This window comes from Malus domestica, chromosome 04, assembly GCF_042453785.1.
Source record: "Malus domestica chromosome 04, GDT2T_hap1".
In the NCBI taxonomy this organism is placed as follows: Eukaryota; Viridiplantae; Streptophyta; class Magnoliopsida; order Rosales; family Rosaceae; genus Malus; species Malus domestica.
In genome coordinates, this window is record NC_091664.1 from 31,220,701 (window position 1) to 31,241,449 (window position 20,749).

Consider the following 20,749-nt stretch of genomic DNA (forward strand, 5'->3'; position numbering starts at 1 on the left):
CAAAAAAAGATTAGGGATACGTTACAAGAATTAAACAAGTACCTAATTCAAATTATTCAGTATCACCATCCAAAGCATAGACAAAATAAAAATACCTAAATCATATATTATACATAATCGAATGCACTTAAACCATGTCCTAATGTGCTTAAATCATAGTACCTTGTCGAATGCACGTAAATCATAGTACCAAGTCAAATGCACCTAAACCATGGTACCTATCACAATGCACCTAAACCATGGTACCTACCACAATACACCTAAATCACAATATCTAGTCAAATGCACCTAAATATTCATACCTTCGGTCCCATGATTAAAAAAAAAAAAAGGTGATGCCATTACAATATACTATATACATAGCCCTCTTAATTTTAGAAAGTGAATTACTAATTTCTAATATGAACTAAAATCAGTTTGAAATTTGAACGAGAATAAAAAAAAAACTACTACAAAATATCATATACATCCTAAAAATAAGCTATAATAAATGACGTCCTATGATTGTTAACAAAAAAAAAGGTCTTCATTACAAACATTGACAAAAGGGTATAATGGGAAGAATAACAAAGAAATAAATGACAACTAATGTGGAATTATGTAGGTTGATGTTGGTCAGGGACTTAATTCAATTGTTAATCTTGCAAATGGTATTTGTCTAAACTAAATCCTTTTCAAGGATTAGTATCTAGTTTTCTATTTTGTTTTTCATATGGTTTTGTACCTGGCAAAGTACTATGAAGAGGAAACTCGACATTTATTAGAGGTGACTCATAACAATCTTCCCTTAAAAACATATAATACGAAGGAGAATAACAGATAGACGACGAGCAAGAAGAAATGGGCAATGAACTGCAGAAATGGGCAGGGAAGAAAAAAGTACAGAAAATATAGGCAAAGGAAGAACATCAGAAAGACAAAGAACAACAGGATGGGCAAGGAAGAAAAAAAAAAGGTAAAGAGAATTAAAACATGGTTCTTAACTACAACATCTAAAATCAACGGCTAGATTAGTTGGTCCCAAGCATCAGCAGATAATTGATCTGAAGAGGACCTTGTCCCTAGCTTTCTTTATCAATTTTATTCTTTTCAGTCTTGAGGTCATACATAGCATTTAAGGGTTTGTTTGGAATTTCATTATTTTTCATTTTGTTCTTACCAGATTATGGGCGGTTGGATCAAAATTCCTGTGAAGGTTTGAGAACAGTTTCAATATTATTCACATTCATCTTCGGCCTTGTGTTACCCGCAAAAGTAAGTTTACTCATTAATCTATATGACAAACAAAAATGATGTGTATATATTCATAAGGAATTTTTAAAAAAAAAATCTCTTTATTATATTGGAGATAAATTGAATAAATATAGAAATAAAGAAATATATGAGCTAAGACGATTTGAATATTGTTTGTTCCCCTCATTTTATGATTTGATTTTGACCAATTTTGTCTCGAAGAGACGCAACCCCTAGGAGCTTTATTCATTTTATTCTTTTCAGTTTCCAGCAAACGTCTTGAGGTCGTATAAATAATTAAGGGCTTGTTTGAAACTTTAATTATAAAATTTTTAATCATTTTCACAATTATTTTTTATCTGTTTGCACTTTGCATTCTTCTTATTTATGGTCATGTGATTAAAAAATTAATAAAAATGCATGAATGAAAACAAATACACAAATGTATGAGGAGAAAATAAGAGCAAAAAATAATATCATTTATCAATATGTCGAAATACTTACAAAAACTTCGAGCGCTTTCATCATTCAGAACCAATTTTCAAGATTTCTTTTTCATTTTCAAACGATGCAGAATGCTTTTTATTATTTTAAAACACTTTAACCGTTACAAAAGCAACACGCTAGCTGAAAAACAAAACAAAAGGTTATTCAATATTCCTGCGGTGACCAAACACAAAACCGAACAGAAGCCTTGTTTTGTTAATATTTGGCCATTTACCTTACCTTAAATAATACACATATATACATATATATGTATTATTAGCTGGTCTTAGATAAATTAAGGAGGTGAGTTGGAGCTATCAAATGGCGGAAGCCCTGGATTTTCGCTCTCCATATCTACTCTCTGTAACTCTTCTCCTCCTCCTTGTCGTAGCCGTCTTCTTCTCTCCCTTGAACCAACGACACCATCTCTCTCTCAATTTATCTTCTTCTCCCACCTCCTCCTCCTCCCCGTCTAACTTCCAACACCAAACCACCCGCAATTTCAACACCACAGCTTTGCATGCTGTTGCACCTGCACCTTCCCCATCCCCATCCCCAACATCCCAGCCACCGCTCGAGCTTCGCCGCCGCCATGCGCCTTCCTCAACTTCCACCGCCTCCAAACTCAGTCAAGCTACTACCAAAGTACGTAAGCTTCCATTTTTTTTTACTGCTTTATTATTATTTTTTGTTTATAAAAAAATTATCTGGGTAAATTTTAATTTGTGTTTAAATCCAGAAGAAGAAGAGCAAAACGGAGAGGATTGAAGAGGAGTTGGGGATAGCAAGAGCGATTATCCGCAAAGCTATTCTCACAAAGAATGTCACCTCCGACCGGAAGGAGATTTACATCCCCAGAGGAAGTGTCTACAGAAATCCATATGCCTTTCATCAGTTAAGTCCATTTTTTATTTTATTTTTAATCTCATTTTCTCTATAAAAAAAATTCAATTCTATATTTTGGGTTTTATTCCTTTGTTAATCAGCATTGAGTGATTAACAATTGGGTAACATGCACTTAGCCTAATTATTTTGCAGATATTATATAATAATTCCATATAATGCCAAATGCTTTTCTTTAATTAAAAACAATAAATTAATTACATATTAGCAATTGTCCACATACTATGTATGTGTTTTTTAAAAGTAGGAAAATAAAATTTACAAAAAGAAATATACAATGGTTTCCAAAAAAAAATTTATGACAACTTTCAAATGATTTTTCGTCACTAAAGAGGTTGTTCATATCTTTAGAGACTATTTATGAATAATTATTCCTCGTCACTAAAGGTTTATTTCATTATGAGAAAAATGTGAAATAGAAAATTGGAGCAACCAACATGGTTACCTGGATGCGAAGCTCTAAAAAAAAACAGTAAAATTATTTGTGTTTAGTTTACTATATTGCTCATGAATTTTATTTTGGTTATTTTTCTTTAGTTTTGTTGACATGATTAATTTGATATTTTCACCTTTTTTGGCTAACAATTTTTTTTTCTTTTCCTAAACCCCTATTATTAGGGGGAGCAGGAGAGTTCAAAATTATTACAATAATTTAAGAGAGAGAGAGTTTCGAACCCGGACGTATGTGTAAAAACTCAACACCTTATCCACTAGTGTATTAGTTTTTAATAGATATTTTAGATAGGATCATTAACGAATTTTTACAATGTAACCGTATGTCTAAGCGTAACAAATCCATCAGCTACCATATTCAGTTATGTGTTAATATAATTCCAACGGGTGGTTTTGTTAGGCCACTGATTCTTTACAAGTAAGAAGTTAGAACCAAACAAGTCCCTTTCCCGATAATCCCTTTCCGGAGCGCTCCACGTTTTTCCTAACAAATGGCATTATTGCTTATGTTGTATTTACATGTGCTTGTGGGCTTCCTCTTGGGTGGTGCTGGTACTATATCCCATTCGACCCATGTTTTTAGCCTTGGCCGTTTCTTCAAGATGTGTGTCATCATATGGCATATTACATTTGAACACAAAAATTACGTTTTTGTCTTTACCATTTTTACTTAATTAATTCCATCAAGCAAATTTTTTATATGATTTGATCAAATGTATATAATTTGACGCAATTATCTAACACGTGAAAAAATTAGAGGTATGTCGATAAGTAATTAGTTTAAGATAATTACGTGTCAAAGTGAGATCCTACTAAATATTCATATTTTATAACCCTAATTTGAAGTGTAGGTGAATTTATGGAGAAATTAGGTTCACATCTCTCATTTTTCTATTTCATTGATTGAAACCTTGTTATTTTTCAAATTTGGTCAAGTGATGCCACTAATTTAGAGATCGTTTGGAAGTGCTTTTAAAATGACTGAAAACGCATTTAGAAAAAAATGTTTTTGGGTCTAAAAAACACTTAAAATGTTTTTCCATAATTCATTTGCATTTTTACTAAAGATTGTTCCAAAAACATTTTTACAAAAAACTCTTTCAGCCATTTTAAAAGTAGTTCGAAACGAGTCGTTAATATGAAATTACAAAAACTTAGTGGTGTGGTTGCGTACTAATTTAATTTGTTATGTTATTATTTTGGAATACATTAGGAGTCACGTAGAGATGATGAAGAGGTTCAAGATATGGAGTTACAAGGAAGGAGATTTACCAATGGTCCACAATGGGCCCACCACATACATCTACTCCATAGAAGGGCAGTTTATATTCGAGATGGAAAGTGGGCCAAGCCCATTTGTGGCCCAACATCCTGATGAGGCCCACGCATTCTTCCTGCCATTGAGTGTGTCCAAGATTACCGACTTCCTATACAGGCCTCACCATGAGACATTCTTCCATCGGCTGGATCGTACTTTTACAGACTACATTTTTGTTGTAGCGGATAAATACCCCTACTGGAATAGAAGTGGTGGGGCCGATCATTTCTTTGTCTCGTGCCATGATTGGGTAAGCTACTATTCATTCATCATCAATCATTTGATTTGCTTTAATATTTATTATTATCAACGATTTGCAAGGACAAATCAACCATTTAAATTTAGATTAGTTGGTTTTCTTACTTGGACAATTTGTCAGTTTAGGTGGTTGCCAAGGAATATGGAATCTCTCCGGACTAGGAAATCCAGGTCTTTGAATCGTGTGGAAGAGAGATTGAGACTCTTAGTTTGTGTGAGATGACCGTCGAATGAGTTAATAGAGATTCAAATTCAATTTGAGTGGTTCCGATTGCTTGGTCTCTAGGCTTCGAATAGTGAGATCCAGAGAGGATCACTTGTCCGTTTTCAAGCCAGTTAGCAAAAGAACATTCATGCACTTTGAGATAACTTGGTTGATTGTTGGTCCTAGTAACACGTTGGTTTTGTAGCACAACTAAAGTTAGCAGGCTTTGAGCTCGATTGGCACATGATTGAATCAGCGTATCATAATTATCATGAAATAACATTGATTGTTAAATTGCATATAAAAATATATTTATTGTTGCTCAACTATTATGTATTTGATTTTTCAGGCACCACTTGTGTCACGCGATGACCCGAGACCCTATAAGAATCTCATTAAGGTGTTATGCAACGCAAACACCTCTGAAGGATTCAAGCCTACCAGAGACGTCTCATTGCCGGAATATAACCTAAAAGCCTTTGACCTTGGGCCGCCCCGTTTCGGAGAACCCCCAGATAAGCGTCCACTCCTTGCCTTCTTTGCCGGTGCTGCTCATGGAGACATCAGGAGCATTTTGTTTGAGCATTGGAAGGAAAAAGATGATGAAGTTCGAGTTTACGAAAAGCTCCCTAAGGACCTGAACTACCACAAACTAATGGGACAAACCAAGTTCTGCTTGTGCCCAAGTGGGTCTGAAGTAGCAAGTCCTAGAGTTGTGGAGGCAATGTATGCAGGGTGTGTCCCGGTGTTGATTTCCGACTACTATGCAGTACCATTTGATGATGTTCTTGATTGGAGCAAGTTTTCGATACAAATTCCGCCCAAGAGAATATCAGAAATCAAGACAATACTGAAAGCTGTTCCATACTCAAAGTACTTGAAATTGCAGAAGAGGGTGATACAAGTAAGAAAGCATTTTGAGCTCAACCGACCAGCTAAGCCCTACGACGTATTTCACATGGTGCTCCACTCGGTGTGGCTTAAAAGGCTCAACATTCGGTTACCAAATCGGTTTTGAGCATCTCGGCATCTTGTAAAGTTTCTGATCAATTTTTTTTTAGCGTGAGACAAAACTCACTATATATGCTGGATTCATTACTAAGTACATAATCTTCAAATATATACGATATTTTATTAAACTCACTATGATGCACTCAAAAGTCGAATGCTGTAGACCATACATACGATTCCAAATTAGATTCGTCCAACCATTCCTATCCTTCTATTTTATCGTCCAATTTAGCTCTTGCTCCTGCATCTAGTAGGCAGGAGCCTCATGGTCAATGGATTTAATTGAAACACCACAACGATGATCAAAACTAATCGAGCACCGCCGTAATAACCTATGGCTAAGAAGATTTAGAATGAATACCATCCAATTTAACCAAAAATAAAATTAATGGTTTTGTAAGATTTTTCCTTTTGCCTTATAAATATGTGATGTTTAACCCTAAACCCTAGGTGTGGTTGTTTACCAACTAAATATGTGATGTTACCTTGGGTTAAAATAGGAGTCACATAGAGGAAATTTACCATTGACCCACAATTGTCCCACTGTCCCACCACCACCATCTACTCCATAAATTGGCGGTTTATATTTGAGATGCAATGCAGCATCCTGATGATGAGGGCCATGCATGCATTCTTCTTGCGTTGAGCGTGTCCAACATCACTGACTTCCAGCAAAAATCTCACCGCCAGACCTTTTTTTCATCGACCGGATGGAATCTTCACTGACCAGTTTGTAGCAAACAAATAACCCTATTGGAATGGGAGCGGTGGAGTCGATCATTTTTTCGTCTCACCGAATGAAACTTGAGTAGGGCCACTTGAAATATGTATTCCACGTTAATAGAGAGATGTAAAATATTCATTTTTGAACGAAAGATGTAAATAAAAATTTAAATTTACATTTTGTTGGTGATTGATCTCACCAATCAAAGAAGGAAATTTAACAGAGATCTCAAATTTACATAACTCCTACCAAGAAAGGAATTTAACTGGGATCTCAAATTTACTTCGCGCTCATCAAGAATGGAAATTTGACTGAGACCTCAAATGTGTATTTCTTCAATAAAGATGCTCAAACTTTCCAAGAGATTAGTATTAGAGAATGACTTATATAACATGAGTTCATCTTCAATTAGTATTCCTTGCTAATAATACAAAGATATGTTAGTTTTCTTTGTACATATTTATTGGCACGAAATATCAACCGATGAACCTTTGACATTTTGTCCAAGTAACAAGGTGTTTATGTGTTGATGGAGGTCTATTTAGTTGATATTTGGAATATGATGCAGTCATTCTAATCGGTGAAGTTTATCTTTACCCCTCGACAATGCAATTGTGCAGCCATATGATGGCAACATACGTTCTTAAACATGGCAGAAGCTTTGATTGGAATGAATTATGACCTGAATTTTTGTTTAATGTTATAGCAGAAGATGCAAATGTTTCCATTTGTATTTGATTATTAATACATTTCTATCCTTTGTCATAAAAATAAAAATAAAAAAAATAAAAAAAAACGAGGTGTTTATGTGTGATGTAATAGGAAAAAGGAAAAAGGAAAAACGGTGTGCGATAACTTGGCAGAATAAGAGAGGGAGGGGAATTGGGAGAGAGAGACTCGTTGATTCGCTCAACAAAAATAAGAAAAACGCTTCTTGGTTGTGCAGTTTTACTATGAGGGTAGTAGAGCATGGCAGCCTTTGAATTCCGGTCACCCTACTTTTTCTCTCTAACTTTTCTCCTCCTCCTCCTCCTTCTCCTCCTCTCCTTCTCCCCCTTCAACCAATTCCATTTCACCCCCTTAAATCCTCATTCTTCCCCATCTGCCCCTCTCCAAATCAGAAATCACACAGCCTCATATCAATATGCCACTCTGAATCCTGCACCCTCTCCCTCTCCCTCTACTTCCACTGTTGCAGACAATCTCCAAGTAACCACCTTTACATTTTCTTGTTATAAAATTACACGGATAAAGTTTCAATTTTTCTTTATTTCTGGTTTTTTTTTTTTTTCATTGGAGGTGTTTTTTTTTCTTCTATACTTCTTTCCCTTTCTTAGGTTCTGCATTTTTTGTGCCCATAATTTTATTCAGCAGGAAAAGAGCAGCAGCAGCAGCACAAGCAGCAAGATTGAAGAGGAGTTGGCGAGAGCCAGAGCCGCCATCCGCGAAGCCATTCGTACCAAAAACTACACATCTGACAGACAAGAAATTTACATCCCCAGAGGAAGTATCTACAGAAATCCCTATGCTTTTCACCAGTAAGTTTTATTTAATTATTATTTATAAGTTTCTTTTTCTTCTGCATTTGGATACTAAAGCTACTTATTAGTATAAATCTGTTTCTCCACCAAAATTTTAGTAAATTACTATTCTAACCGTCTCATGATCCTGAATAAGAATAAAATGATAGATAATTTAGTAATTGCATATAATATAAATTTTACTGTTTTTTATACAAACCTCACAGCCAATTAATTCTAACACATTCATTTAAAAATTAAATAAAATTTAAGAAGGTTTTTTTAACCCACATCTCCCACTCTCCCAGGTCAACCCTCTCCCCTTCTTCCAAGTTCCAATCCCAATTTTGTTTTGTTTTATATATATATATATATATAATAATAAAAAGTTTCTCTTAAGGAAAGTGATATAAATATTTTATAACAAATACTAGGCAAATTTAATTAATACGATGTAACGTGTGAGCATATGAATAATTTATTAATTTATTTATTTATGGTAGCGTTTTGAATAATATACCTTTTTGTCTAATTGGTTTTGATACCACAATAAAGCAGATTTGTTTATGGCTAATTTTGATGCCAGTTCTTTTCTTCCAAACAAAGCAATCCCTTTCATTTTTCCTAGACTTTATTATCTTCCCATTATTCTTAATAATATTTTAATTTGTAATTATTGGGGTCGGTCCATATACAAAATACTTGTTTTGGTTCTTGTTTCTTTCGGTGGCGTATGGGTGACTACTTCCATCCCAAAATAATTGTGGCGCTCTTTGGCTTTATCTTGCGCAGCCATTGATACTTTTTCAATGAAATATTTTCGGGATTGGATATATCTCCGGTTGTATGGTAGGATTTCTAGTCATAATCTACGTTCATTTACACTAGGGTTAGATTTTCTTTCAAAAGAGTTAACAATAAATGTAACTAATTAACGCGGTGATTTCGATAGATTTTTTAATATGTGTGGAACACAGTACATTACATTTTGTGTCATCATAAAAGTAGAGGAACGTTGAAAATATATTTTAGTAGTAATTATTTACCATGTCATGCATTCATGTTATAACATGTCGTGTACTACTTTATTTTCCAGGTAAAAGAAATCTCATTAATTTTTATATGTGAGATTCGTTTTTCTTTGCTGCAATTTACAGTCTGAAATATATGCAAAAGTAAGTTAATTTGGATAATTTTGGATGAGCAGGAGTCACATAGAGATGGTGAAAAGATTCAAGATATGGGCCTACAAGGAAGGGGAGATACCCATGTTTCACAATGGGCCTATGTCCTACATCTACTCTATCGAAGGCCATTTCATCGATGAGCTGGACAGTAGTGGCAAAAGCCCATTTTTGGCCCGACATCACGACGAGGCCCATTCCTTCTTTGTCCCTGTGAGTGTGAAGAGGATAGCTGATTTCTTATACGACCGGCCTAATCCCTACACATTTCACGGTCGACTGGTTCGAATCGTCACCGATTACATCAATGTGGTTGCCCAGAAATACCCCTACTGGAATAGGAGCGGTGGAGCTGACCATTTCATGCTCTCTTGTCATGATTGGGTACTGTATCTTCTTTGAGCCAATTTGGAAAGAAAAGAACGTGGCATTCGTCGTTGCAGACAAATCACAGCCCAATAAGCGTGAATTGCGTGTGTCATACTGTGATTTGCATGTGCCGAGGAATGTCTTGTTACATTTGGTTTTGTCAGGAAAGAAAAACAGGGCACAAGCCATCATCTGTTCATTCCTTTCGGTTTTCTACGCATGGAGATCCATACCATTCTGTTTTGATATCCATCTTTCTTTGTTCTTGCAGGCACCGGAAATTATAGACGACGACCGTGACTTCTACAAGAATTTTATAAGAGTACTATGCAATTCCAATACCTCAGAAGGGTTCCAGCCCAAGAGAGACGTCTCATTACCGGAATACAATATACCGGAGCACACTCTTGGCCCATCACTCCTCGACAAACACCCCGATAAGCGTCCTATCCTAGCCTTCTTCGCCGGTGGTGCTCATGGAGACATAAGGAAGTTCTTGTTTGAGCATTGGAGGGACAAAGATGATGAAATCCAAGTCCATGAGTACCTTCCAAAGGGCCAAAATTACCACGAGATTATGGGACGGACCAAGTTTTGCTTGTGTCCCAGTGGCTCCGAAGTTGCTAGCCCTAGAGTGGTTGAGGCCATGTATGCAGGGTGCGTCCCTGTCCTCATTTCCGATTACTATTCATTGCCCTTCGCTGATGTTCTCGATTGGAGTAAGTTTACGGTTGAAATCCCGCCCAAGAGAATACCGGAGATTAAGACGATCCTGAAAGCCGTTCCACACTCAGAGTTCTTGAAGTTGCAGAAGAGGGTGATGCAGGTTAGAAGGCATTTTATGCTGAACCGACCGGCGAAGCCGTATGATGTGTTTCATATGGTGCTTCACTCAATATGGCTAAGGAGGCTTGACATCAGGCTACCAAATTGATTATAATTAAGAATCGGGTTATAAGCATTTTTTCAATATCTTAATCATGATTTTCATAGCATTTACATTTATACCATTTGTTCAATGAGTAAAATCAAACACAAGCGGTAGGTCTCGGGTTCGAGACTTGGGAGCAGCCTCTCCATAAATGGGGGTAAGGCTAGCCGACATTCACCTCTCCCAGACCCTGCGTAAAGCGGGAGCCTTGTGCACTGGGTACGACCTTTTTTTTATTACATTATTCATTATTGCAAGAAAGTTTCACAAAAAGCTCAAAATCCAGTCTCAAACCAATTTTTAGACTCTGGCCAGCACAAGTTGCACACGAAACATAAATTGCAGAGAGTACAATGTACGAAGTATGTCGGACAAAGGAAAAAGAATGAAGAATTCAATGGTGAATGTCATTACCAGCAACCTCAGTTGTCCGCCCTGGTGCAGGGTTTGTGGAGGCTGGTTGTTTGGTGACAGCAGCCATAATATCTGCATATCCCACCACTCCAACGACGATATCATCACTATGATCCTGGGTCACCCACACGTGTGTTGCCCTGTGAGACAACATCTGAGCCATCACTGCCGCCAATGAACTCGTAACCCTACAGGTCAAGGGTGCACTTCTTCCCCTATACATGCTTCTGCTCACTCCCAAGCTTGGGCTCGCAGGATTGAACCCTATACTCCTGCTACTGAACTTCTTCGGCCTTGCTGACCCGCCACCATTAGCTTGGTTATTATTTCCAGCAGTGGGATGCACAGAGAAATTGTATTCCGACCTTGAGGACACATTATCCTCAACTCCCATCACAAACTGTCCAGCGGAGAGATTAGCTAAAGCCCATGCTGCTGATAAGTAATCACATTTCCATAGTTTGGAGGCAGAGATCTCTCCAATGATCTTATACTCATCATCCTGTGTCTGTTCGACAACAGCAACTGCACTAGGGTCGTCTGGAAGCTTTTTAGTGGCTTCAATGGCTGCAGCCGAGGCTTCAACAAATTGGTAGTTTGGGTTAATTGCTCCAATAGAGGAGATAGAGGAGAGTGGAAGAGGTGCTAGGGCACCTAGGCAACCAATCAGGAAACGGATGACATCTTCTCTTGAGAGACAGCAAAACTTGTCACGGGTACTGCTAGTGGAAGATGAGGAAGGCCGATTGGGATTGGCAGCAAGGTTATTGCTGCTGCCACTAGCATCTATGTTCTTGAGCCACTTACCACTATAGATCATAGAGAAACGTTTGCTCATGCCTTTCCATACCACACTCTTTCGAACAATAAGACGCTTTACACCATGCTTCATCATCTCCAGTGCATCTATCAACCTTGCAGAAACAAAATCCAAATTGGAAACAATGCGCATTTCACTTTTAAGTAATCATTTCTTGTTTCTTTTGCTAAACAATGTATATCTAAAATGGATAGCAATACTACAGAACTTCACAACTCGAAACTCATAGAGATGTCAGGAAATCGATGCATATATACCCAATAGAAATTATTTATAAAACTGCAGATTCCAAGGAATTCCCTTGCTTTACCAATATCAGAACTTGTATCTTTATTTGTGATCAGGACTATTTGGAACCACGGACAAAGTATGCAACAGAATGTAAAATAATCAATGATCAACAGATGGATGGAAGCAGTAGAAAAGAAAACAGATTTCTCATCACATCGAGAACGGAATAGTGACAGCAGCACGCTAACACAAGCATCAATATGAGCAAAAGAACTAGAAGAACAAAGATCTATAACTAACCAACAAAACTGAAAACATTTAGGAAATCCTCCTTTAGTGGAGGAGTAAGAAAACAAATCATAGACTTTTAAACAATGCTCATACTGAAAAGCTAACAAGTTAACCTCTCAATCAGTATGCTCACAAACCGAATCCAACAGAAATCATCCCACAACAATTAGCCACCGAAACAACACCAATCACCACAAAGTACTTCCAAGTGCAAGATATCAAAACCGAATCACAGAACACCATATAAGTTATAGAACGCCATGATCGATAGTCATAGAAACAACACTCAAGATCAATAGAAATTCATAGCATCACGATATAAAGTAGTAAGATTGAGAAGTAGTAGGCAACCTTGTGGCAGGATCAACCTGCTTGAGCAAAGAATTATTCGGAACAATAACATCAGACACCGGAGTCTTCAAAGCCTTGTCATGATCCTCAAGGCACTCACTTTTAGCAAAGAAAGCAACAATGTCGAGGGAATTAAGGATTCCCACAAACCTCTGCTGCAACATTTCATTGTTTTCGACCATTCCCACATTCGATTTCCTCTTCCACACCGGTATGCCGCATTCCGTCGACTCTCCGATTGCCCTTATGGCCGCCTCCATCGTCTCCGTCTCGCAGAGCTCCACCATCTCCGGCTTCCCCACCGTTAGATCACCCACAACATGGTACAGAAACACCGACGCCATTCCCCAATTTCTGTTCGAAAATTAAACAAAACCAATCAAACTCCTACTGATCTCTCCATTTCTGTTCAATTGGAATGAAATACTCATTAAAAATTGAAAATTTACCTCAAGGGACAAACTAAAAAACTGAGTTCTCTCGTTTTCCCGGGAAATCAAGCTTCTTTGATCGCACTTCAAATTTTCCAGTAAAAATTGTGTGACGAAAACCCAACAGAAAGGAACTTTCTTTGCGTTTGATTTCTATTTTCTAAGAAGAAAAACTACAAACGAAGAGAACCCAGATCGAATATAAACTAGATCGGATAAAGGGTTCCTGAAAAAGGCCAAGACAGAAAATTTTCTGGAAAACAAGCAGGAAAACGTAAGGTGAAACCGGGAAGACCGGTGAGAGGACGAGAGTTATAAGAGGGAGTGGAGGAAGATGAGGAGGAGGTGGACGCCGGTAATGGGTAATCTGTGAAGGGTCAGGAAAGAGAAGGAAGAAGGGAAAGCAGGAGGTTTGGCCATTGATGGAGGAGGGGAAGAAGATGAAGGTAAAGGCCCATCAAATGTCTCTCCGAACTCTCAGATCCTGGTGATTTCTGAGGAGTTGTGGATGAGAATTGATGACTGAATCAGAGAGAAATTCTGATTTTTCGGTGCATGATTAATTAGCGAACAGGTGATCTGATTTTTATTGACACTTCATATTTAGTCAAAGATTTGGCCTTTAACATTATTGCCCTCGATGTGGATCAGTCGACCATTAAACAGTTCAAATTCAGGAATGTTGTAATTTTCAAATTGGATTTTTATTTCCAAAAATGATATTTTTATAAAAATTTATACTATATTTCTACCACATTTTTAACAAAAACGAGACTCGTATATGTTAACGAGTACTACTTGTATTCAACAGAGGATATAAATATGATATGAAAAATAAAATAAGTGTAGCATTATTCTTTTATTAATTTGTGATTTATACAATATTTTTATGTATGTTTTCACCTTTGGTCAATCACATGATAGTAATAATAATTAGATTTAAGTTTGTTATTAATGTGGGTCGAACTTAAATTTTTCTCTTAGATAGAGAGGTAGCAATGGATTGTAGTTCTAGTGGCAACGATATCTATTTCAAATAAATCTAAAATGTAGAGAAAGGATTCAAACTCAAGTGGATTAGGAGAGTACATATGTTACAACTAATGTGGTTATACTCACGACCACGATCATGTCTTTTAAATTGAATTTTTTTTATCAATAAATTGAATTTTCCTTTTAGACAAAAGTAATATTTTATTGTATATCATTTCATTATAGGAAGGTAAGCGATATATTACCTTTGTCGGTATAACATTTCTCTTCAATCTACTGCACTTTGGGTTCAAATTATTTTGCATGTGGTCAAAGATTCTAGTGGATATGCTGTTGGGTTTCCATTCATGTGTCTTGAGTTCGAAACTTCCTCTCTCTTAAATTATTATTATAGTTTCGGATCCTCTCCCTTCTCTTAATAATATTTTTTTTAAAAGAAAAAAAATTGAAAAACCGGTTTCTACCTATGCGCCCCCGTTCGAAACATTTCGTCTTTCTAAATTAATGTAACAATTTGGGATCCTCTCTCATCCTCTTAATAATACTATTTAAAACAAAAAGTACGCAGTATATAGAATGTACAATATATATGGTCCAATGTAATGTATTAGTGAATAGAGTGTTAGGTTTCTACCATCAAGGTTCGAAACTCTCTCATCCTTTAAATTATTGTAATTAATAGTTTCAAATTCTCCCCCCCTCCTGCTAATAATCATTAAAAATAATTTAAAAATAATGCACACTCTTGTGTAACAAATGTTTTAGCTTAAAAAAATGTTACCATTAAGGGCAAACGTGTGGTTACCATTGAGAACCTGGATCCAATTATACTTTCATAAGAGGGAGGGAAATGGGCGCATTTGGTAACTTACGGTAATTTGGTTTTATCATTTCTAAGTGTTTTCTTGTTTGTTTTGTTTTATCATCATCTAGATATCGATCAATCAATATTGACGCACGAATCTGTGATCCTGATCCAGCTTACCACAACCGTTCTTATTCTCTGTCCGGAATCACGCCAAGTCAACAAAGCATCCATCCAAATAGGCACAACACAAACCAAAGAGAAAAAACCAACTTCTGCTTGTATGCAGGGTGTCCCGGTGCTAATTTTCGACTACTATGCAGTACCATTTGATGATGTTCTTGATTGGAGCAAGTTTTCTTATACACGTAGGAAATCCCAAAAACAACAAGCGCTGCTGCTCGCTAATAGACTAATAGTAATATCTATTCCCAGACAAGCAGTACAAGTAAACAAAACCAAATTAAACACGAGAAAATAACAAATGAACAAAGTATCCATATATCCGTCCGTCATCCATGCATGACGACGGAGCTTATTCCAAGACAGATATGACATACGAACACAGTGGTGAAACTCAAGGAAAATAAAGACTAGACATGACATACGAAGGAGCTTAATCATGCAACAGCTGCATGCAATGCAGTCTTCCTGATTCCTCAGCTATTCCTCAGCAATTCAGGATGATCATATTGTCTCGTGGGAGGGGTTTATTGGTACGCTAGCCATTTCCGCTTCATTTTGCATCTGCATTGGGCATTTAAAGTACTCGTGTTGACCTCCCACTCCACAATATCTACATAACGCAAGCCTCCTGTTTGCTTCCTAAATTCGCCATGAGCCTTGCAGGCATACCGGGAATTTACTCAAATATGAAATTGGTGGGTACGGGCGTGCTGCTAGTAGACGAGATCTGAATGATTGAGGTTGTGCCTAAATTCGACTTCCAACCAAGAGATTGTGCCATTAAGTGAGAGTGGCTCAAATCAAGATTCTTTCTTTGCCTTAAAGATAAGGACTTTACTTATATGGAGAGATGGAACAATATGTAAATGGCAAGGTTGCTGGAAGTGCAATTGACAGAGGAAAGTAAATGACTGGTATTGTAGATTGCTTGTAATTTAAATGACTGAAAATGAGTTGTACATGAACTACAAAGGAGATCAATACTACTAGTGAGCAGCAGAGCTAATAAACAAGGAAAGCAATAGATGCTTGACTAAAGCTAAATGTCCACAAGGAAGCTGATGAGCTGATTTGAGTAGAGTTGATTGATTGGTTGTTTGAGTGTCCATAATCCTTGTGTCTCTGCTTCTTTATATAGAGATCTAAGAAAACCGATTGTTGAGAACATTGCACTTGCTCGAAAGAAACTTCACTGCCAGCTTGCATGGGAAATGATATTAAAAGGGGCAACTTGTACTTCCACCACATGTCTCCACCGCTTGCAATAAACTAATAATTAAAAGAGGCAAGGTGACTTCTTTCACGTGTCCTCTGCATGAATGTTTGTGTGGTGTATTCTCATCCACTTGCAATGAAAAAACATGCATTTGTCTTGATTAAACAAATTTCTTGGCAAACCTCCACCACCCAAATAAAAGGTAAAAACAATATTCTAATGTCAAACTGCCCCACTTGCAGCCAAATATCTTTCCAAGTTAGCCCTCTTGCACAATAATCCTCCAAATACCATATTTAGCCTGAATGATCCAAATGAGTAAAAAATGGGTACATTTTAGGTGCAAACACCTCATGTATGTGCAAAATGCTTGAGGGTGGCTTCTTCTTCTTCTTCTTCTGGACAAAGCTTATAATCATGGCGGCATGGTGGCATTTCTAAGTCCGACAAAAATATGCAATTATACTTATTGAGTTGAGTCAAATGACCTTCGACATCCTTTTCTTCTTCTTCTTCTTCTTCTTCTTCTTCTTCTTCTTCTTCTTCTTCTTCAAGTCGGCATCGACTAAGACAGTCTTCAACATCCTTTTCTTCTTTCTTCTCCTTCTTCTTCTTCTTTGAAATTGAAGTGTTGGGTTGAGTCAGAGGGTCTTCAACAACCTTTTGATCTTCTCCAAGTCGGAATTGACTTATAATCTTCAACAACCTTTATTCTTTCTTCCCATCTGTTTGTTAGCAAATCGAAATGTACACACAAGTATAACTGGCCAAACGTACAAATTAGGTTTAGAATGGTTTATATGTAAATCCAACCTGATACTTCCTATTTAATATTGATGCGAGTCGAGTTTAAAATTTCTTACTTAGGTAGTGGGCATGCTGCCAACAGGTTGTAGTTATAGTGACAAAAATGTTCTATTCTTCTTCTTCTTCTTCTTCTTCTTCTTCTTCAAGTCGGCATCGACTAAGACAGTCTTCAACAGCCTTTTCTTCTTTCTTCTCGTTCTTCTTCTTCTTTGAAATTGAAGTGTTGGGTTGAGTCAGAGGGTCTTCAACAGCCTTTTCATCTTCTCCAAGTCGGAATTGACTCAGAATCTTCAACAACCTTTCTTTTTTCTTCCCATCTGTTTGTCAGCAAATCGAAATGTACACACAAGTATAACTGGCCAAACGTACAACTTAGGTTTAGAATGGTTTTATATGTAAATCCAACCTGATACTTCCTATTTAATATTGATGCGAGTCGTGTTTAAAATTTCTGTTTAAAATTTCTTACTTAGGTAGTGGGCATGCTGCCAACAGGTTGTAGTTATAGTGACAACAATGTTCTACTTCAAATTACTCTAAATTGTGGAAATGATAATTAGAACTCGAGTGGATTGAGAAAGCACGTTTGATACAATGTGGTTACGCTCAAGTTTGTCAAATTGAAATTTTCATTTTCAACAAAATGGTATTCTATTATAAAACATTCAAAATACGGAAGTGATTTAGATGATATACACAAAAACTGACTTAACTCAAATTTACCATTAAATTGATTTTTTTTTTTTTGGCTCTAGTATATTGGTAACTGAGCCCAAAGTAGTATTGGATCCAATTTACAGGTTTATCATTCCATTACCAGCCCGCACAACTGGGCTCACACTCTCACTTAAAAAGAAAATAAATAAATAATTAAATCAAAAAGCAAAGGGAAAGAAGCTTTAATGGCCTCCTTTTTCCACATTCCATATTCCCGTTTGCTTCTTCCTCGCTGCATTTTGCTCCATTTTCACCTGTAAGCCTCTCTCTCTCTCTCTCTCTCTCTCTCTCTCTCTCTCTCTGTGCACTAATCAGTTATCACCTTGCATTCTTGTTTTTCTAATTGTCGAAAGATTTTGCTTCTCATCCATCTCTTCAAGATGGGGTTTTTCTGCTTTTACCCGTGATAGGTCTAATTTATAGCTACCGCCACTGAGCTTTTTCTTCAGCTTGTCCAATATTTTTCTTCCAATCCATAATGGGGAAGATGGTCTGTAGCTTTTCATCCTTGTTATTGCCTTAATTTACAGCTGCTGCTGTTCTTCAACCCCTCTGAAAGCCCTCTATTTTTAAGCCATGGAGCACAAATGGGTTTCAGGTTTTTGCCCCTGTAACCCTCTTAAATTACGTGCACTGCTACTGATATTCTTAGTGCTTGTATGCTCAAACCTTTCTCAGTGCTTTGATATTTACCCACAAGACAAAGACTCAGTCTTGCTGTTTAGGTCATTGGTCCAAGACCCTAGCCAGAGCTTGTCCAGCTGGGTTGGCTCTAATTGTACCAACTGGACCGGAATCACCTGCGAAAACCAGACCGGCAGAGTGGTTTCGGTTAACTTGACCAACATGAACTTGTCTGGCCAAATTCACCCCAGTTTGTGCAAACTTCCATTTCTCGAACATTTGGTTTTGTCTGAAAACAACTTTACTTCCCCAATCCCCCTGTGTTTCGGTTCTTTGCGCAGTCTCAAAACCCTGCATCTCGATCACAATAGGTTTCAGGGGACTGTGCCCGATACACTCATGAAGCTTAGGCAGCTGAAAGAACTTGTTTTGAATGGTAACAATGATTTGGGAGGGCTTATTCCTTGGTGGGTTGGTAACTTCTCGGCTCAGTTGGAGAAACTAGATATTGGGTTTAATTCGTTTCATGGGGAGATTCCTGAAAGCGTGTTATACTTGAAATCTTTGAAGTATTTAGATCTTGGGAACAATAATTTATCTGGTATTTTGAGTGACTTTCACCAATCTTTGGTCTTTCTTAATCTTGGATCGAATCAGTTTTCTGGTACTTTGCCTTGTTTCTCTGCTTGTGTTCAGTCTCTTAGAGTTTTGAATCTGGCTAACAATTCTGTTGTGGGAGGAATGCCGACATGTATTGCTTCGCTTCAAGGTTTGAATCATCTGAACCTTTCATTCAACCACTTGACTTATGAGATATCTCCGAGGCTTGTGTTTTCGGAGAAGCTTCTTGTCTTGGACTTGAGTAACAATGAGTTGTCTGGCCCTCTTCCGAGCAAGATTGCGGAGACAACAGATAAATCCGGGCTTGTTCTTCTTGATCTGTCTCACAACAGTTTCTCTGGTGAAATCCCATTGAAGATTACCGAACTGAAAAGCTTGCAGGCCCTGTTTCTGTCATACAATCTTCTTGTGGGGGAGATTCCGGCGAGGATTGGAAATCTGACTTACCTCCAAGTGATTGATCTCTCGCACAACTCTCTATCAGGCTCAATTCCGTTGAACATCGTCGGATGTTTTCAGCTGCTTGCATTGATACTCAACAACAACAATCTTTCTGGTGAAATTCAACCGGAGCTTGATGCATTGGACAGCTTGAAGATACTGGACATTAGCAACAACAAGATATCTGGTGAGATCCCGCTTACTTTAGCAGGCTGTAAATCTCTGGAGATTGTAGATTTCAGCTCCAACAGTCTCTCCGGAACCTTGAGTGATGCAATCACCAAATGGTCAAACCTCAGGTATCTGTCCCTAGCTCAGAATGAATTTAACGGAAATCTGCCCGGCTGGCTCTTTACTTTCCCGGCTATCAGAATGATGGATTTCTCAGGAAACAAATTTTCGGGCTTCATACCGGATGCCAACTTTAACATGAGCAAAAATTTTAACAATGGAGAGCTTGGTAAAATGCAGAGAGTGCCATTTGGTACAACGCACGGTGCGGATACAAAAGTTTTGATTGTTGTCACTACTAGCACTGAATTAAGCTTCAATTATGTACTATCTTCGACGGTGGGAATCGATTTCTCTAATAATGTGCTAGATGGGGAGATTCCAGGGGGGCTATTTACATTACGTGGTTTGCAATACCTAAACTTGTCACGTAATTTTCTTCGTGGTCGTGTTCCAGATGTAGAGAAGATGTGGAGTTTAAGGGCCTTAGATATATCGCACAATTCGCTGTCAGGTCAGATTCCCGGAAACATTTCCAGCCTTCAAGACCTGACTCGTCTGGATTTGTCATACAACTGCTTCTCTGGATTTGTTACGAAGCAGCAAGGATATTGGAGGTTCCCAGGAGCATTTGCTGGAAATCCAGATTTGTGTTTGGAGTCCTCTGATGGAGGGTGTGACCCGGCAAGCCTCCCCGTGGTGCCTGGGAAGGCATTCGAAGGGGAAGAGGTTGAGGGGCGGATTTCTGTTTGGGTTTTCTGTCTAAGTGCTTTCCTCAGTTTCTACTTTACAGGAGTAGCCCTCTTTTGCTCACCTCGAGCACGAAATTACATTCTCCAGACAAAAGCTTAGCGTAATGTTACGTGTAGATGTCGATGACAACAATAAGCTGTAAATTTCATTTACTCCTTTCTAAAGGATGAGTTTGTTCTTCCATGTTTTGCTAACATAGAACTTAGCTGTTGGCACTCAGAA

The 20,749-nt window shown here is 37.6% G+C and overlaps 4 protein-coding genes across 7 annotated transcripts; 3 read left to right on the forward strand and 1 right to left on the reverse strand.

Moving 5' to 3' along the window:
- Positions 1 to 1,864: 1,864 nt before the first annotated feature.
- LOC103434261 (probable glycosyltransferase At5g20260) lies at positions 1,865 to 5,999 on the forward strand. Of its 2 annotated transcripts, none has more exons than XM_008372589.4 (4): positions 1,865 to 2,364; positions 2,459 to 2,613; positions 4,289 to 4,643; positions 5,206 to 5,999. In XM_008372589.4, the coding sequence occupies exons 1-4, from the start codon at positions 2,041 to 2,043 to the stop codon at positions 5,872 to 5,874; spliced, it is 1,503 nt and encodes a 500-aa protein (XP_008370811.4). In that variant the 5' UTR covers positions 1,865 to 2,040; the 3' UTR covers positions 5,875 to 5,999. The 2 variants fall into 2 exon arrangements, with proteins under 2 accessions (XP_008370811.4, XP_028957364.2); XM_029101531.2 differs by having other exon boundaries at positions 2,462 to 2,613.
- Positions 6,000 to 7,424: 1,425 nt separating this feature from the next.
- Positions 7,425 to 10,669, forward strand: LOC103434260 (probable glycosyltransferase At3g42180). Of its 3 annotated transcripts, none has more exons than XM_008372586.4 (4): positions 7,425 to 7,800; positions 7,963 to 8,129; positions 9,319 to 9,679; positions 9,936 to 10,669. In XM_008372586.4, the coding sequence occupies exons 1-4, from the start codon at positions 7,561 to 7,563 to the stop codon at positions 10,596 to 10,598; spliced, it is 1,431 nt and encodes a 476-aa protein (XP_008370808.3). In that variant the 5' UTR covers positions 7,425 to 7,560; the 3' UTR covers positions 10,599 to 10,669. The 3 variants fall into 3 exon arrangements, with proteins under 3 accessions (XP_008370808.3, XP_008370810.3, XP_028957362.2); XM_008372588.4 differs by having other exon boundaries at positions 7,966 to 8,129; XM_029101529.2 differs by having other exon boundaries at positions 7,496 to 7,800; positions 7,929 to 8,129.
- Positions 10,670 to 10,876: 207 nt separating this feature from the next.
- LOC103434259 (CBS domain-containing protein CBSX6) lies at positions 10,877 to 13,783 on the reverse strand. Its single transcript, XM_008372585.4, has 3 exons — positions 13,152 to 13,783; positions 12,703 to 13,056; positions 10,877 to 11,923 (listed from the first exon to the last, which is right to left on the reverse strand). The coding sequence occupies exons 2-3, from the start codon at positions 13,044 to 13,046 to the stop codon at positions 10,990 to 10,992; spliced, it is 1,278 nt and encodes a 425-aa protein (XP_008370807.3). The 5' UTR covers positions 13,047 to 13,056; positions 13,152 to 13,783; the 3' UTR covers positions 10,877 to 10,989.
- A 4,250-nt stretch (positions 13,784 to 18,033) lies between these two features.
- LOC103408690 (receptor-like protein CLAVATA2) lies at positions 18,034 to 20,710 on the forward strand. The gene has a single exon (XM_070820090.1). It carries the CDS (start codon positions 18,434 to 18,436, stop codon positions 20,624 to 20,626), a length of 2,193 nt encoding a protein of 730 aa, XP_070676191.1. The 5' UTR covers positions 18,034 to 18,433; the 3' UTR covers positions 20,627 to 20,710.
- The last annotated feature ends 39 nt before the right edge of the window (positions 20,711 to 20,749 follow it).